Here is a 17,081-nt window from a genome sequence, read left to right on the forward strand (position 1 = left end):
AGCATTCTTTGCTGTGTGACCTCTATATTCTGCTTTGTTAGCTTAAAAGTCAGCAAATGGTTGGACAGAAAATTCCTTAAATGCCTTGAAACAATAACTCTCCCAGGCTTGATGAAGTGCTCTGTGAATGTGCTGGGACATGCCTTCAACATGCCAACATGAAGTTTACAACTCTGCCTTAGCCTTCACTTCCTGCATACAGAGCCTCAAGTTCTGCCACAGGTTAGATTAGTACCTCCTTTCTTTTTTTCTTGAGATGCATACAGCCCTGCACAAGTAGGTATGTAATGAGGATTTTAAAATGACTCCTTTTCTCATCTGGCATTTCAATTATTTCATGTTCAGTTATCTAAGAATCCTGAGTCTCAGTTTTCTCAAATATACAAAGGAAATACTGTCTTTCTCACAAGGTTCAGAGGATTTAAAATGATGTATAAAGCTATATTACAAAGCTACAATAACAAATAGTATGATACTGGCAAAAGTACAGTCGTTAACAGAGCCCAGAAATAAACCCTCACATATAAGGTCAATTAATTTTTGAGTGAGGCCGCCAAGACAATCCAAGGCAGAAGGGCATCTTTTCAACAAAAGATGCTGGGAAAACTGGATGTCTATATGTTAAATCCTTACCTTTCAACAAATACAATACTCAAAAGGGACCAAAGACCTAAAAGTAAAAGCTAAAACTATAAAACTCTTAGAAGAAAACCTAGAGGAAAATCATGACATTGTATTTGGATATGACACCAAAAGCACAGGCAACAACAACAAAATATAGGCAAACTGAACTTCACTAAAATTTAAAACTTTTGTGCAAAGGACACTATAGAAAGTAAAAAGGCAAGCCAAAGAATAAAAAAAAAAGTTTGCAAATCACATATCTGATAATGTATTAATATCCAGAATATATAAAGAACTCCTACAACAAAAAAAAACACCACCATTAAAAATGGGTAAAAGATTGAACTAGATATTTCTCCACAGAAGATATACAATGGCCAATACATACATGAAAAGATGCTTGGCATAGCAAACCATTAGGGAAATGCAAATGAAAGCCACAATAAAATAACACTTTACACCCATTAGGATAGCTATTCAAAAAAAAAAAAACAAAGCAAGCTGTTGGTGAGGATGTAGAAAACCTGGAATACTTTGCTGGTGGGAATGTAAAATTGTATAGCCACCTTGGAAAACAGTTTGGGGTTCTTCGAAAAATTAAACACAGAATTATCATATGACCCAACAACTTCACTCCGTGGTATATACCGAGAAGAATTAAAGTAGGAACTCAAACAGATATGTATACAAAAATGTTCAGAGTAGCATTATTCACAATAGCAAAAAGTGTCCATCAATCTAAGTGTCCATCAACAGATGAATAAACGAAATGTGTATATACAGACAATGAAATATTCGGCCATAAAAAGGAATGAAATTCTGATACATGTTACAACATGAATGATACTTGAAAACATCATGCTATGTGAAATGAGATAGACACAAAGAACAAATGTTGAATTGATTCCACTTACATACGGTACCTAAAATTAGTCAAATTCAAAGAGAAAATAGAATAGAGGTTACCAGGGGCTGGGGTACAAAGAGGAAATGGGGAATTACTGTTAAATGGGTGTAGAGTTTATGGTAATAAAAAAATTCTGGAAATAGTGGTGGTGGTTACACAATATTGTGAATCCATTTAATGCCAATGAATTGTATGCTTAAAAATGGTTAAAATGGTAAATTTAATTGTATTTTACAATAAATTTTAAAATGACGATGTATCCAAAGGCCCTCACCACATTCAGTGACCTTTGTTCCTCAGTTGAGATGGTGGTTACAGAATTCTCGGATAATACTTTATGAAATCTTGGTTGGTGGCAATGAACAAAAGTACCCACCCACCCAAAACATACACATGCGCGCACGCACACACAACACTACATTGATGCTCAAATACTTATATTTTGCAAAGGATTACACGTCCAATGAAATCACTAATGATGCAGAGTTTACATCCTCCCATAGTGACTGATACATACATTCTCTAAGCACAAAGCTTATATTCACAAATAACTTTTTGCTTAAAGACAAAATTTCAATAATCACAATGGGAATTTAGTTATTTAATGCAACTACTAATCTAATGTCACCAATAAAATCTAAACAGTTATATCACAAAACCAGGGTTATATTGAGTGGACATGCATCAATAATCTATACAACTTAACATTACACCAGAAAAGGAATTGAATACAAAATTTCCCTTGGTTTTTGGTGGTTTTCAAATTTCATGGCACAGATTACCAAAAAAAAACCTGTAAAAACAGATTTTAAGTATTTTTAATAAAATGGTAAAAACCTGAATAAGCCTCTAAATTTTCATATTGGACTGAAGAATTTAAAACGTCAAGCTGGCCCCAATCTGTCAAAAATGACAGATAAATAGTTATAATGAATAGACAGGCTTTAGTTACAATGGTTCGAGAGGACTAGTCCCCCCATGGCAAAAACCCTTTAGGGTTTATTTCTCAATGCAATACTGTAATATAAACTTGGAAACATACCTGAAATCAGGACAGGGATGAAAAATAACACACAAGTCCATCTTATTTCTGACCTGTCATCATAAAGCCTTCTGGGTCCAAATGCCAAACACTATCCCTCAGTATAAAACTAAGAAGAGCAGAATGACTTTTACCCAACTGGCTTGACATTTTTCCTACAGAATTATCTTTTACTACATGCCAAGGCAGGGCTCGAGCTCCACTAACTTGCTTCTTTAGAGTGTAATTAGCAGAGCACCAAATTTTATAAACTGATATATGGCAACACGAAATGCTTAACATACTTTCCAAACAGAAGCAAACTTTTTTTTTCCTGCTATTAGTTCTATGTGCCATATTATTCTTAACTTACGTAGCTAACAAAAAAAGAATTAGGGAAGCTCTGAACATATCTTGTACTTTTCATCAAGGCTAAAGTGCAAAATATCTCCATATCTCTGGTATTTTAATAGGAAAAAAACATCAAACACATAATAGAAGAACTGAAGTGACAGGAGAACTAATGCGAAGAAAGACCTCTTCAAATATACACCTGAAGACTACACAAGACCAATATAACATTTCTTTCTTCAGTGAAATCTGTAAATGAACCAAGTTCTCATAGAACTTGAGATTTTGTTTGATTCTCTTTCCCAGGATCATAAATTCCAAAATTACAGCGGGGGAAAAATGGAAAAAAAAAAAAAATAACATTGCATGACAATGGACACTAAGTTCATAAAGAACCTTTTGTTAAAATGAGATATTATGGAAGAAAATACCATGAAAATAATAATCCTATGAGAATTTTTTTAAGCACAGTAAATTTGAGCCTTGGTCTTCATGAAGATACTACAGCTTATATAGAAAACTATAAATATACAAGACTCCAGGAAAAAAAGTCAAAATACATATTATTAACATTCTGTAAGGCCTAAACTCTTGAGGGGAGGGAAAAGGATGGCCAACTGAATCTTAAGAATACTGAACTATGAAAAATTCCTGGGTCAAAGGGTGCTCCAAATGGAACCATACTTTGTGAAGACATACAACTTAAGATATATTTTTTAAAGGAAAGAAAAGTACTAAACAATTGTAGTCCCTTCCAAAAAGGAAATCTTAAATTAAGGGGAAAGATTCTAATAGTGTAAACGAGTCTGGCTCAGGAAGAAAACTGAACAACATATCCAAGATTCTGTCCATAAAAGTAATGACGATACATCTTTAATAATAAAGAAATAGGCTATAAAAAAGTTCATTCTTAGAATTGGTTTTAGTAAAAGCTCATTTGTGCTCCTTTGTGGGTGCATAATAAAGTTCCATGGGTTTGTTCACTTTCCAGTATTTCTCACTGACCAATTCCAAAGAAAAAGAGCCATTTAATACCTAAAACAAAAAAAGAAAGAATTATGAAAACTGCTCAAAGCACAATAATAGTGAGATGGAACAAACATAAAAGTCCACCTTAAAAAAAAAAAAATCTCAGGATAAACTTCTTGCTGCTTATACTATTCGTAAAAGAACACATAAGAGGTATCAAGAAGTTTAACCACCCTGTTCTCTCTCTCAGGGGTTCGCAAGGTCCTGTCCTGTACCACGTTATTAGGCCCCGCCCCACCCACCACTGGCCAACCTCAGATGGCCAATGCATTCCCGGTCTGAACAGCCTATTATTTTAAATACTCACAGTGAACTGCCCGCTGGCGGTTGCTATGTAAATGGTATACTGCTTCTCGCTGGCTGTATCAAGGTTCATCTGGTTGGATTCTCCTTTGCTTCGAAGTTCTTCTAAAGCTAACCTCACAGCCAGGTACTTCGATAAATGATCGACAGTGGCATTACCTGAAGTCTTTATGTATCTGAAAAAATAAATCGTTAAAAATTTAATTTCTAGATCAACGATGAAAATGTACTCAAGGTTATAGAAAACATTTTATAAAATGTAAATATGTCGACTGTTAACAAAAATAGTATCAGAAATTTATTCCTCTATTATCTAGTAATTTCGTATTGAAAGGTACAGAAGAGGGGAAAGTACATGCTCACTATTTTATCTACCAGGCCACCTACCTCACCATCCATAAAATATGACAAAAAAATCAAACAAATATACGAGTACTCAGTAAAAATAGTACTGAGGAAAAGAACATATCCCTCAACCCCAATGACCAAAGTTCTGCTGCCTACACCAAGAATAGTAAGAATATGAGCAAATTTCTTATTGTCTAAGAATTCATCGATTTTCTGATTTTTAAGACTGAACAGAAAAGTGCTAATCTTGGGATCTTCTTTTTAAAGCATGGTACACATCACTCACTCACTGAACAAATATTTGATGCTTATCTGCACTCATGGGCAGGCAGTATGAGAAGGTACAGTGGTGAAGGAGCCATCTTGCAGGAATAAATTTTAGAGCCTATTGGTACACTAGTATCATTGTCAAAAATTTAAATGATCCCTTTTCCTCGTCTACCTAGGAGGCTCATTCCTTTCAGATATACAACTGTGGGTGGGAAGCACATGAAAAAGAAAACCACCTAGACAGCCAGAATAACCAAATGAACCCTAGCATTCAATGGGATGACAAACATTGCTTTTATTTCTTATGCAAAATTGGCTTTAAACTCCCCTGTTAAATTTTCTGAATGTGGATAGTCTAAAACTAACCCACACACTTACCTTGTCTGTGCACTGTCATCTTTTTCCATAAGTGTGGGATGAGGCCTAAATACTAACTCGATTTCACTAGCACCATCCATTACTGGGTCAATTGCCACTGTTGCATTGTTATTATCAAGCTCAAGCCCGGAATCGTCAGATGTTTTGGTCCGTTTGTTACTAGGTCCTGCTTCCTGATTGCTGTGTGTGGATGCATTACTACAGTGAGAACTGTCACCATTGTCTTCTGCTCCACTACCATTCTCAATCTGTATAAACTGATATATGGCAACACGAAATGCTTAACACACTTTCCAAACAGAAGCAAACTTTTTTTTTCCTGCTATTAGTTCTATGTGCCATATTATTCTTAACTTACGTAGCTAACAAAAAAAGAATTAGGGAAGCTCTGAACATATCTTGTACTTTTCATCAAGGCTAAAGTGCAAAATATCTCCATATCTCTGGTATTTTAATAGGAAAAAAACATCAAACACATAATAGAAGAACTGAAGTGACAGGAGAACTAATGCAAAGAAAGACCTCTTCAAATATACACCTGAAGACTACACAAGACCAATATAACATTTCTTTCTTCAGTGAAATCTGTAAATGAACCAAGTTCTCATAGAACTTGAGATTTTGTTTGATTCTCTTTCCCAGGATCATAAATTCCAAAATTACAGCGGGGGAAAAATGGAAAAAAAAAAAAAATAACATTGCATGACAATGGACACTAAGTTCATAAAGAACCTTTTGTTAAAATGAGATATTATGGAAGAAAATACCATGAAAATAATAATCCTATGAGAATTTTTTTAAGCACAGTAAATTTGAGCCTTGGTCTTCATGAAGATACTACAGCTTATATAGAAAACTATAAATATACAAGACTCCAGGAAAAAAAGTCAAAATACATATTATTAACATTCTGTAAGGCCTAAACTCTTGAGGGGAGGGAAAAGGATGGCCAACTGAATCTTAAGAATACTGAACTATGAAAAATTCCTGGGTCAAAGGGTGCTCCAAATGGAACCATACTTTGTGAAGACATACAACTTAAGATATATTTTTTAAAGGAAAGAAAAGTACTAAACAATTGTAGTCCCTTCCAAAAAGGAAATCTTAAATTAAGGGGAAAGATTCTAATAGTGTAAACGAGTCTGGCTCAGGAAGAAAACTGAACAACATATCCAAGATTCTGTCCATAAAAGTAATGACGATACATCTTTAATAATAAAGAAATAGGCTATAAAAAAGTTCATTCTTAGAATTGGTTTTAGTAAAAGCTCATTTGTGCTCCTTTGTGGGTGCATAATAAAGTTCCATGGGTTTGTTCACTTTCCAGTATTTCTCACTGACCAATTCCAAAGAAAAAGAGCCATTTAATACCTAAAACAAAAAAAGAAAGAATTATGAAAACTGCTCAAAGCACAATAATAGTGAGATGGAACAAACATAAAAGTCCACCTTAAAAAAAAAAAAATCTCAGGATAAACTTCTTGCCGCTTATACTATTCGTAAAAGAACACATAAGAGGTATCAAGAAGTTTAACCACCCTGTTCTCTCTCTCAGGGGTTCGCAAGGTCCTGTCCTGTACCACGTTATTAGGCCCCGCCCCACCCACCACTGGCCAACCTCAGATGGCCAATGCATTCCCGGTCTGAACAGCCTATTATTTTAAATACTCACAGTGAACTGCCCGCTGGCAGTTGCTATGTAAATGGTATACTGCTTCTCGCTGGCTGTATCAAGGTTCATCTGGTTGGATTCTCCTTTGCTTCGAAGTTCTTCTAAAGCTAACCTCACAGCCAGGTACTTCGATAAATGATCGACAGTGGCATTACCTGAAGTCTTTATGTATCTGAAAAAATAAATCATTAAAAATTTAATTTCTAGATCAACGATGAAAATGTACTCAAGGTTATAGAAAACAATTCTATAAAATGTAAATATGTCGACTGTTCACAAAAATAGTATCAGAAATTTATTCCTCTATTATCTAGCAATTTCGTATTGAAAGGTACAGAAGAGGGGAAAGTACATGCTCACTATTTTATCTACCAGGCCACCTACCTCACCATCCATAAAATATGACAAAAAAATCAAACAAATATACGAGTACTCAGTAAAAACAGTACTGAGGAAAAGAACATATCCCTCAACCCCAATGACCAAAGTTCTGCTGCCTACACCAAGAATAGTAAGAATATGAGCAAATTTCTTATTGTCTAAGAATTCATCGATTTTCTGATTTTTAAGACTGAACAGAAAAGTGCTAATCTTGGGATCTTCTTTTTAAAGCATGGTACACATCACTCACTCACTGAACAAATATTTGATGCTTATCTGCACTCATGGGCAGGCAGTATGAGAAGGTACAGTGGTGAAGGAGTCATCTTGCAGGAATAAATTTTAGAGCCTATTGGTACACTAGTATCAATGTCAAAAATTTAAATGATTCCTTTTCCTCGTCTACCTAGGAGGCTCATTCCTTTCAGATATACAACTGTGGGTGGGAAGCACATGAAAAAGAAAACCACCTAGACAGCCAGAATAACCAAATGAACCCTAGCATTCAATGGGATGACAAACATTGCTTTTATTTCTTATGCAAAATTGGCTTTAAACTCCCCTGTTAAATTTTCTGAATGTGGATAATCTAAAACTAACCCACACACTTACCTTGTCTGTGCACTGTCATCTTTTTCCATAAGTGTGGGATGAGGCCTAAATACTAACTCGATTTCACTAGCACCATCCATTACTGGGTCAATTGCCACTGTTGCATTGTTATTATCAAGCTCAAGCCCGGAATCGTCAGATGTTTTGGTCCGTTTGTTACTAGGTCCTGCTTCCTGATTGCTGTGTGTGGATGCATTACTACAGTGAGAACTGTCACCATTGTCTTCTGCTCCACTACCATTCTCAATCTGTTGTTTCTTGCCTCGCTGTAATCTAGTTAATGGGGAAAAAAAAAAAAAGGTTGCAGAAAATTTACACTTAGGCCTTTTCAATGAATCAATTTTGAAGCATGTTTACTGAGCTTTAATAGAGTTCTAAAAGAAAATCCTGAGTACTGAATTTGCTCCAAGTTGGATAATGGATTTCCCACATGTCCCTGAAAGGTCCTAGAGAACCCCACTCACACAGAGACAACCATTTAAATAACTTAAACAAATATTTATATTCACTTAATAATTTTCTTTATTGACTATAAGAATTATTGGCAATCCTTATTTACATTTTGATACCTCTTTGAGATTTTAAATCTAAAGAAACGCATGATTCAGATAAGAATATTTAAAAGTTCTGAGGGAAGATATTTATGCCTCTTTAATTAGAAATTCTTACTGAAACAAAATTTAAGAGGAATGGTAAGCAATCCCTCCTTGCTGACCTCACCCGAAGCCTGCTAATGCAATGCAAAATTATGCTAATGAGGTAAATGAGGTGGTATGTAAATAAGGAGCATGGATATGGAAACAGCAATCTAACAAGCTAAACTCTAAATACAAATAGCTGGGCAAGGTGCTTTGCACATATATCTTACTCAATAAAACAACAGTCAAGGCATTATCATCATTTTATAATTGAGAAAATGGAAGAAACAGGTGTAAGGCCCATGGTTAAGCCAGTAAGTGACAGAACTAGAACTAGGATGTGATACACATTCTTTCAACCACACCACTCCTTTTTCTACCTGTATATACAAGAAGGGGTAAATGATGAAAAAGAAACATGGAAGAAGAACATGCACGTCTAAAAACAGCGTAATTATTACATGTTTATTGCCAGAACAAGGAAATAACAGCCCACTGCTTAGGAAAGATGACTAATATGTTAAATAATAAAACTATGATTCAAAAAGATAAGAAATACATATAATGTAATATTATTCAGCCTTAAAAAGAAAATCCTGCAAATGCTACAATATAAATGAACTTTGAAGACATGCTAAGTGAAATAAGCCAGTCACAAAAAGACAAATACCATAGGATTAAACTAAAGTATTCAAAGTAGTCAAATTTATAGAAACAGAAAGCAGAATAGTGATTACCAGGAGCTGAGGGGAGGAGGAAATGTGGAATTATTGTGGATTTATAGGTACAGAGTTTTAGTTTTATAAGATGAAAAGTTCTAGAAATTGGTTGTACAACAATGTGAATGTACTTACACTAGTGAACTTATACTTAAAAATGGTTATGCCAAATTTTATGTTATGTGAGTTTTATCACAATTAAAAAAGTATAAACAGGCCAAGGTAACAAAACAAACTGTAAGGACTATACTTATATATTGTCTAAAACCTAAAACTAAAGCAAAACAAAAGTTGTTTCAGCCGACTATAAAGTGATCTGACATGGTCACCTGTCCTAATGTGTTTATTTTTATCCCACACTTCTTCCCAAAAACGGTTTGAGGTTGCAGAGCTCGATTAATTTATTTCAGGCAGCTTTCATAGAATAATGTTCAGATAATGGAGATCAATAGCCTATTATATCCTGCATTTATCAAATCATATCTAATACTACACATTGTTCTAGAGGTAGCATTTCAAGAATTATACCAACAAACTTGGATGTCACATGAAGAACTATAATAAATCAGGACTGTGAATATTTAACCTTTAAAAGTGCATATAATAATGTGTGTCTATGGGAAATTATTTGAAGAACTAGCAGACAGAAGCAGAATCTAAAATAAATGTAGAATTCAACTTAAGTATTTTGACAAAGACAAACCCAAGACTGTTGCACAAAAGACTGTTATTTCAATACAAAGGAAAAACTTTTTTAAAAAAAAAATCATGCATTCAAAAACATTTACTGAGCAGCTACTTTAAGCCAAACATGGTTCCATGTCCTAGTATTATAAGAATCAATAATTCTGACAGTCTCTATCCTCTTAGGGCTTATATTGTACTAGTGCGGCAGATAACACATACATATCAGAGAATAAGTGCCGTGGAGAAAATTGAGGCAGGGAAGGCAGAAAGTTTGGAGTCCTAAGGTGAAAGACAGGAACTTAACAGACACCTGAAGAAAGTGAGAAAGGGTGCCCTGTGGATTATCTTGAAGAGGAGGGTTCCTGAGAGAGAGAACAGTTAAGTACAAAGGCCCTGAAGCCGAAGCTTGGTGAGTTTGAAAGAAAGTAAGGAAGCTGTAATAAAGCTGTCAGCAAGTGAAAGGAGCTCTTACCACATACTCCCATCCACAAGAAATGTTCAAGCAAAATCGAAGGACTAGCTATAGGATTCTGCAATGGGGATTCTCTCTCCCAGTAAAAGGCTAAGTTGAATAACCATTAAAGTCCCTCCAACTCTTAGGATTGTATAAATCTTTTAAAATAAATACATTCAATATTTAATGCCTTATTTTACTTTGCTATACAGAATTGTAAGTCAGTTTAATATAGTGAGAATGGAGCCCATCTTTTAACCTCTCAGCCAGTGGCTACAGGTTGTACTTTAAAACCACTCTTGGAACCTTACGAATACTGATGCCTGGACCCAGAGACTCTAGGGTATTACCTGACGCCCAAGTCATTCTGATGTTCACACAAGGTGAGAACAACTAGGTATGGATGGGGCTCTACTGGCATCTCCTACTTTGGAAAACGACTCTTCTTGAGAATATATTAAGAGACGTCAGAGAGGAAGAGAGGAAAACAGAATGCAGGTAGAAAGTAGCTAGATTATGGAAGCCTTCATTAAAGCCTTTTAACCTGAATGTGAACAGAAGCTATTAGAGACTTTGAAGCAAAGGAGAACCATGATCTGACTTTCAGTTTAACAGAATCACTCTGGCTGTTTGCTGTGCTGAAAATAGACTCCGTGGGGGTAAGCACGGAAGGCAGAAACACCAATCAGGAGGCTTTTTCAGTACTTCAAATGGAAGATGACAGTGGCCTAGACCAATCTGGATATATTATGGAGAAAGATAAAATATATTTATTCACAGATTGGAATACATAATGTGAGAAAAAAGGAGAGATGTTAAGGGTGACTCCAAAGTTTTTTGCTAAAGTTGGTGGAAAGATGGAGCCGCCATCAACTGAAATGATCAAGAACGAAGAGAGGGAGAGGGTAAGAACAAAAAAGTTCTGTACTGGACATAGCAAGTTTAAGAAACAGCTAATCACATACAAACGGAACCTGGAAAATATGGCCTCCTGAAAGCCAGCTGAAAAAAACTATTTAAAGGAAAATAAATTTGTCAAATGCTAAGATGGGGTCTGCGAATCAACAATTAGAATTTACAATGTGAATATCACCGGTAACTATGATGAAGATGATATGTGGGTCGGGGTGAAGGTGAAAGCCTGACCACAGAAGGTTCAAAAGGGAATGGGAGAAGGAGAGAGACAGTGAGCAAAGACAGCTCTTTCAAGAAGTTATGCTGTAACGAGGAGAAATAGAATGGCAGGGAAGTGCAGAGAGAAGTGGGTATGAGAGAAGGCTTTTAAAAGTTCTAGTATTTTAAAGAGAACACCTATTATACCTAGAGGCATATATTATACCTGGAGCCACAGACTGCACCTGCATAAAAATATAGCCATGCAGAATTACAATTTGTTTTTGTACTCTGTCTTTTGAAAAACGGAGGCTGTTAAGTAAATGTGACATTAAATAAAATATTCAGAAAAATGGCCACCCTCTAAAACCTTCTTTCCCATATACCTGTTCAGGGCCTGTATTTTCAGCCCCTCCTCAATGCTGTGACTGAGTGCTTGCTGATTGTTGTGCTTGTTGATCCTGGCTAATACTCTCTCTTGATGAGCTTCATACTCATCACGACTTGGATAAATTTTGCTGATGAGTGCATCGAAGTTTGGGTCTGGCCTTAGTGATCTTTTAGAAACTAGCTTTTTCCGACAGGTAGGACATTCTTTATTGCTAAATAAAAAAAGAGAGAAAAAAATGTAAACAATTCCAGTATCTTCAGGCTAAAGACAAAAATATCTAGTTTCTAGATAGTTATCATCTTTATTCTAATACCTTTACTAAGCCACAGAAATTTAAACTAATTAACCTAAACGTTCTTGAAAATCTGACTAGTGGGTAAGCAAGATTTTAGAAACTGCAGACATTCTATACAACTTTCCAATAGAGAAAAATACTTCAGAATGATAATTTATATATAACCATTTTAGACATAGAAATTTATTCTTTCCTCATATAAATTTCCCCCTTTCTGATATCCATGTCATATAAGAAAAACCTACTGACTAATATATATTACTTTATGTTATCGATTCTCTTATTAAAACAGCACATAAATATTATTTTATATACTTAAGAAGTGGTAAAACCATGGCTTTATTCTTTGTAATTTCCTCAAATACTCATCTTTTAAAGCTTCTAAAATTGTGTAAAATCAAAGGTTTCAAAACAAAGATTCTCCAATAATTAAAACCTAGACTTCAGAAAAATTTCCAATTCTCAAATGAATACCTGAGCACTCAAAACCCACAGGGCACGCACTGTCCCGGTGCAATTTAAGTACCAAGCATAACACATTTCAACATACCCACTTCTGAGGGCCGTGATAATGCAGTCTGCACAGAAACGGTGTAAACACTCCTTCGTAGTCATGGTGTTCTTCAACATATCCAAGCATATTGGGCACATTAGTTCACTGTGAAGACTTCGAGGTGAAACCACAATTTCCAAGCCATCCGTTATTGCCTCCTACAGAAGAGTCTCCTTAAAATTAAATGCTACCTATTTTTTTATTACGGGCAAGTACAAATATACAAAAGTACTGAAAATGTCAAAAATGAACATCAACATACCCTTCACCAGCCACTTCCACTGTCAATTCACAGCCAATCTTGTTTTAGCTTTAATTTCCCCCAATTCTCCTGTCTCCCCCAACCTCATTATATAAATGCTCTTATTTTAATGCTAAAGATAACATATTAATATGTTTAAAAGCCAACTAATGGTAAATCAGCCTGGTATAATAATAAAAAAAAAAAAACATTGCATTCAGACTCAGATGCCTTAGGTTCCAGTGCTAGCTATATTAACTAGTTATGTGAGTCTAAATAATTGTTTTCTTACCCTGCAAAATAAGAAAATTAGGGCTAAATGAACCCTAAGAATGCTCCTGTCTTCAACATTCACACCATTCTGAAATACAGTAGCCCCTGCCTTATCCACACTTTCATTTTCTGAGATTTCAGTCACCCGCCATCAACTACAATCAGCCGTAGTCAACTGCAGTCAACCAAGTCTGACAACATGAAATGGAAAGTTCCAAAACTAAATTCGGAAGTTTTAAATAGTGCAGCATTCTGAGTATGTGATGAAATCTCATGCCATCTCCCCCTTCCCACTTGGGACACGAACCATCCCTTTGCCAAGCGTATGGCTGCTGTATACACGACACACATTAGTCACGCAGCAGCCCTCTCAGTTATCAGATCAAGTGTCTCAGTATCACAGTGCCTGTGTTCAAGTCACCCTGATTTAACTTCATAATGGCCCCAAAGTGCAAGAGTAATGATGCTGACAATTTCGATATGCCAGAGAAGCCATAAAGTGCTTCCGTTAAGTGAAAAGGTGAAAGTTCTCAACTTAATAACTGTTCCTTAGGATTGAAAAAAATACTATATGCTGAGGTCGCTAAGATCTATAGTAAGAACAAATCTATCCATGAAATTGCCTGATTCCTAAATAAAACTTTATCATAGGTAGATATAAGAAAAACATAGCATATGTAGGGTTTGGTACTATCTATAATTTCAGGCATCCACTGCAGGTCTGAGAACGCAGTCCTGCTGATAAAAGACTATTGTAAAATATACATTTCATACCATCCATTAAATTATTTTAAGATTCCAATATATACTTTATTTTATATACAGTTCAACAGGATTTCATTTTAAAATCACTTTTTGAACCTTAAAAAGTCTGGTCCACAGAAGCAGTTTTATAACAAAGTGGTCGGGCTAACCTACAAACTGATTTAAACTACAGTACATCTGAAGGATAACAAGTATTAGTATTTCTACTTGTCCTGTCTAAAAATGTTTCAGTGAGGAAACGCATCTGGAGTTCCAGTGTAGAATTCCAGGGCACATCTCCCAGCTGCAAAGAGATCAGTGACTCCTATGTAGGAAGAAGTCCCCCACCACCACCCCCACCCTTCCCACAAAGTGGCATCGAGAAGAAAATTACCTAGCTCTAAAGCCACCAACACTGACTCCTATGGATTGAGGAAAGAGGTCTAGTAGGTGACTACTGAAAAGGAAGATGCAAGGAGAAATAAGGGCTTCCCATATGTTAATGCTGCTTCCTGTTTCCACTGCCTCTCCATTATTCTTGTTTTCTTATTAGGGTCAAAGACTGATGACTCCACCAGGAAAGAGAGAGAAACTATAGATATTGTCCATAAAGAACTCGAGTAAAATATATTTACATTTATAATAACTATCACTATTATCAAGTGTCCATTATATTTCAAGATAATTATAATATATTTCATTATAAAGCACTTTCTGTATTTTATCTTAAATACGTACATGAACTTTTGATTTAGGAATTATAACCTCCATTTTAGAGATGAGGAAACAGAGTATGATGATGACTCAGCTAGTAAAAGTCTATCCTCCCCTTCCTAATTAGAAAGAACTTGCCTAGCAAAACACCAACCTTGGATAAACTCAACCATCCATGTTCTCCATGCCTAAATCTGTACAGGTGTGTAGCACTGTGGGGGAAAGAGAGGGGGAATCTCACAACCAGACAGGTATCACTAAAAATTTCACCAGCCTCAAATGGGTGTTAAATACTGCTCAGCAACTCGTTTCTCTAACAAACTCACTTTTCCTTTCGGTACACTGTATCTTTTCTTCTAATTGCAGAACTCTTTCTCCTGGAACGTTCAATAGATTACCCTACCTCAAATTTCATTACAAGAGAGAGCTCTCATTTTCCCTCTATGAAATCTTGATAAATCTTCTTTCTTGCTACAAGGAGGAAGGATGCCTCGTCCTATCAAAAGTACATTCCTTCCTACCATCTCAAGTATATCACTTTTTGGCTTATTCTAGTTTTTCTCAGGCTTCAGCAATCTCTCCCTCTTCACTAAACCAGCCTCGCTTAGTACCTCCATAGGGCTGCTGCAGAGAGATGTACAATGATGCACCTTAGCGCTGGTGGGGAGGGGTGTGTGTGTCAGGTGTCAACACAACTCTATCGCCCATCCTATAAACAAAACAAAATTTAAAACTTCCCGATTCTATGTTCCCTTCCAGTTTTTGCTTCATTTCTCTGCTCCTCTGCACAGCCAAACTTCTCTGAAGAATTGCCTATGCATTTTCACTTTTTCCCTCTTCAACACAGGAGCACCATCTACTCAAGTGCCACCAAGGACATGCTGCCAAATCTAATGTACGCTTTTGTAATTCTCATCTTATTCATCTGCAACCTCTTTCTTGAAACATTTCATCTTAGATTTTAATTCCCTGTCTCCAGCTCCCATTTTTTCTTATTTTTCTCTGGCTGTTCCTACTCTGTCTCCTCTGCTGGCTCATCAGTTACTTAATTTCTAAATGCTGAAGCGCCTCTGGATGCAGTTCCGCTCCTCTCTCTAGGCTATCTTCTCCATTCACATTGCTTAAAATGTGCTGACAAACCCCAAAATTTTATATTTAGTCCAGACCCCTAGTTAACATCTCTGCCTGCCTATCCATAGGCATCTCAAACTCAAAATAGGTTGTTTTAAGCATGCTTATCTCCTTCAAGCCTGCTTCTTCCCCTAGTCTTTCTCATCTTTACGTTCTCAAAATAGTCTTCCCCAGTTCCCCCCACCATTATTTATTACGGCACTGAGGACTTTCCTTTTACCCAAACTCTCAAATATGTAATTCCATAGATATCTGCTTGTTTAATGTCTATGAACTCTTAAAGGCTGGTTCCATGCTTTATTCACTACATCACCTAGTGCCTGTCTTAGGACCTGGTACAGAGTATACACTCAAAATATTTGTTTAATCAATGAATAAAGTGTCAACCAAATATACAAAAGTCGGGACTGCTTGTATATAAATGTTATTACTATTATGTTCTTTCAAGTTTTATTTTCTAAAAATGTATCCCAGTTTACATGTCTCATATTTCCCCTAAGTTATCTTAGCCTACATTACCTGAGGTGTTCGTTGTAATTCGTATAAACTCAGTTCCCATGTTTTGCTTAATGGCTGAGTTCCATTCGTCTGCACAGCCTGAGACATTGCTAGGAATAAAAAGAAGAAAAAAACAATGTTAGTATCTGAAAGGGAAGTAAATCTCAAAACCGATTTTTAGAAATTGTAAAGCCTAAGAATAATAAAAATAGAAATTACACACTGGCTTCTCAAAAACTTAAAAAGAGGAAAAGCTCAAGACTCCCTCTACTTATAAATATGAGCTAGTTGAGAGCAAGAGACTATTGCCGATCTCTAAGTGCCCAAAAAGTTGATATACAGAAAGTACTTAATTATTACCAAATGTATAGAAAACAGTCTTAACCCAAAACAGTACTTTTTTTTTTTTTTTAATTCATGGTCATACAACTTCAAACTAAATCAGGAAAATCTCAGACTCTTCAGCATGGCCACCTAGTCCAACTTTTGCCAAAGACACAGAAATCTACCTTATAGTTCTTTAAACCACTGATTAGGTCACTGAAGACTTCTTAAAAAGCCCTGCCCTCAGGGAAACTGGTTAACCAGAACCTATTCTGCTGAGGTATTATCTGGAACCCATCTGACCTGGCGAAAGGAAATACCCAACTCTAGTTCATTCTAGCCATCCTGCCACGCCTAAAGGGGTGGGGTGAAGTCTGAGAACACCTGTGATGTGCACACAGTACAGAGGG

The 17,081-nt window shown here is 36.0% G+C and overlaps 1 protein-coding gene across 2 annotated transcripts; it reads right to left on the reverse strand.

Annotated features, from left to right (window-relative positions):
• Positions 1-1,951: 1,951 nt before the first annotated feature.
• RNF2 (ring finger protein 2) lies at positions 1,952-16,477 on the reverse strand. 2 transcript variants are annotated; one of them, XM_023533241.1, is made up of 7 exons: positions 16,369-16,477; positions 12,744-12,904; positions 11,894-12,109; positions 8,135-8,169; positions 5,232-5,469; positions 4,240-4,411; positions 1,952-3,938 (listed from the first exon to the last, which is right to left on the reverse strand). In XM_023533241.1, exons 1-7 carry the CDS (start codon positions 16,453-16,455, stop codon positions 3,837-3,839), a joined length of 1,011 nt encoding a protein of 336 aa, XP_023389009.1. In that variant the 5' UTR covers positions 16,456-16,477; the 3' UTR covers positions 1,952-3,836. The 2 variants fall into 2 exon arrangements, with proteins under 2 accessions (XP_023389009.1, XP_011362847.1); XM_011364545.2 differs by lacking the exons at positions 1,952-3,938; positions 4,240-4,411; positions 5,232-5,469 and adding exons at positions 5,768-6,602; positions 6,904-7,075 and having other exon boundaries at positions 7,897-8,169.
• Positions 16,478-17,081: the final 604 nt, after the last annotated feature.

This window comes from Pteropus vampyrus, unplaced genomic scaffold (assembly GCF_000151845.1).
Source record: "Pteropus vampyrus isolate Shadow unplaced genomic scaffold, Pvam_2.0 Scaffold98, whole genome shotgun sequence".
NCBI classification, from domain to species: Eukaryota; Metazoa; Chordata; class Mammalia; order Chiroptera; family Pteropodidae; genus Pteropus; species Pteropus vampyrus.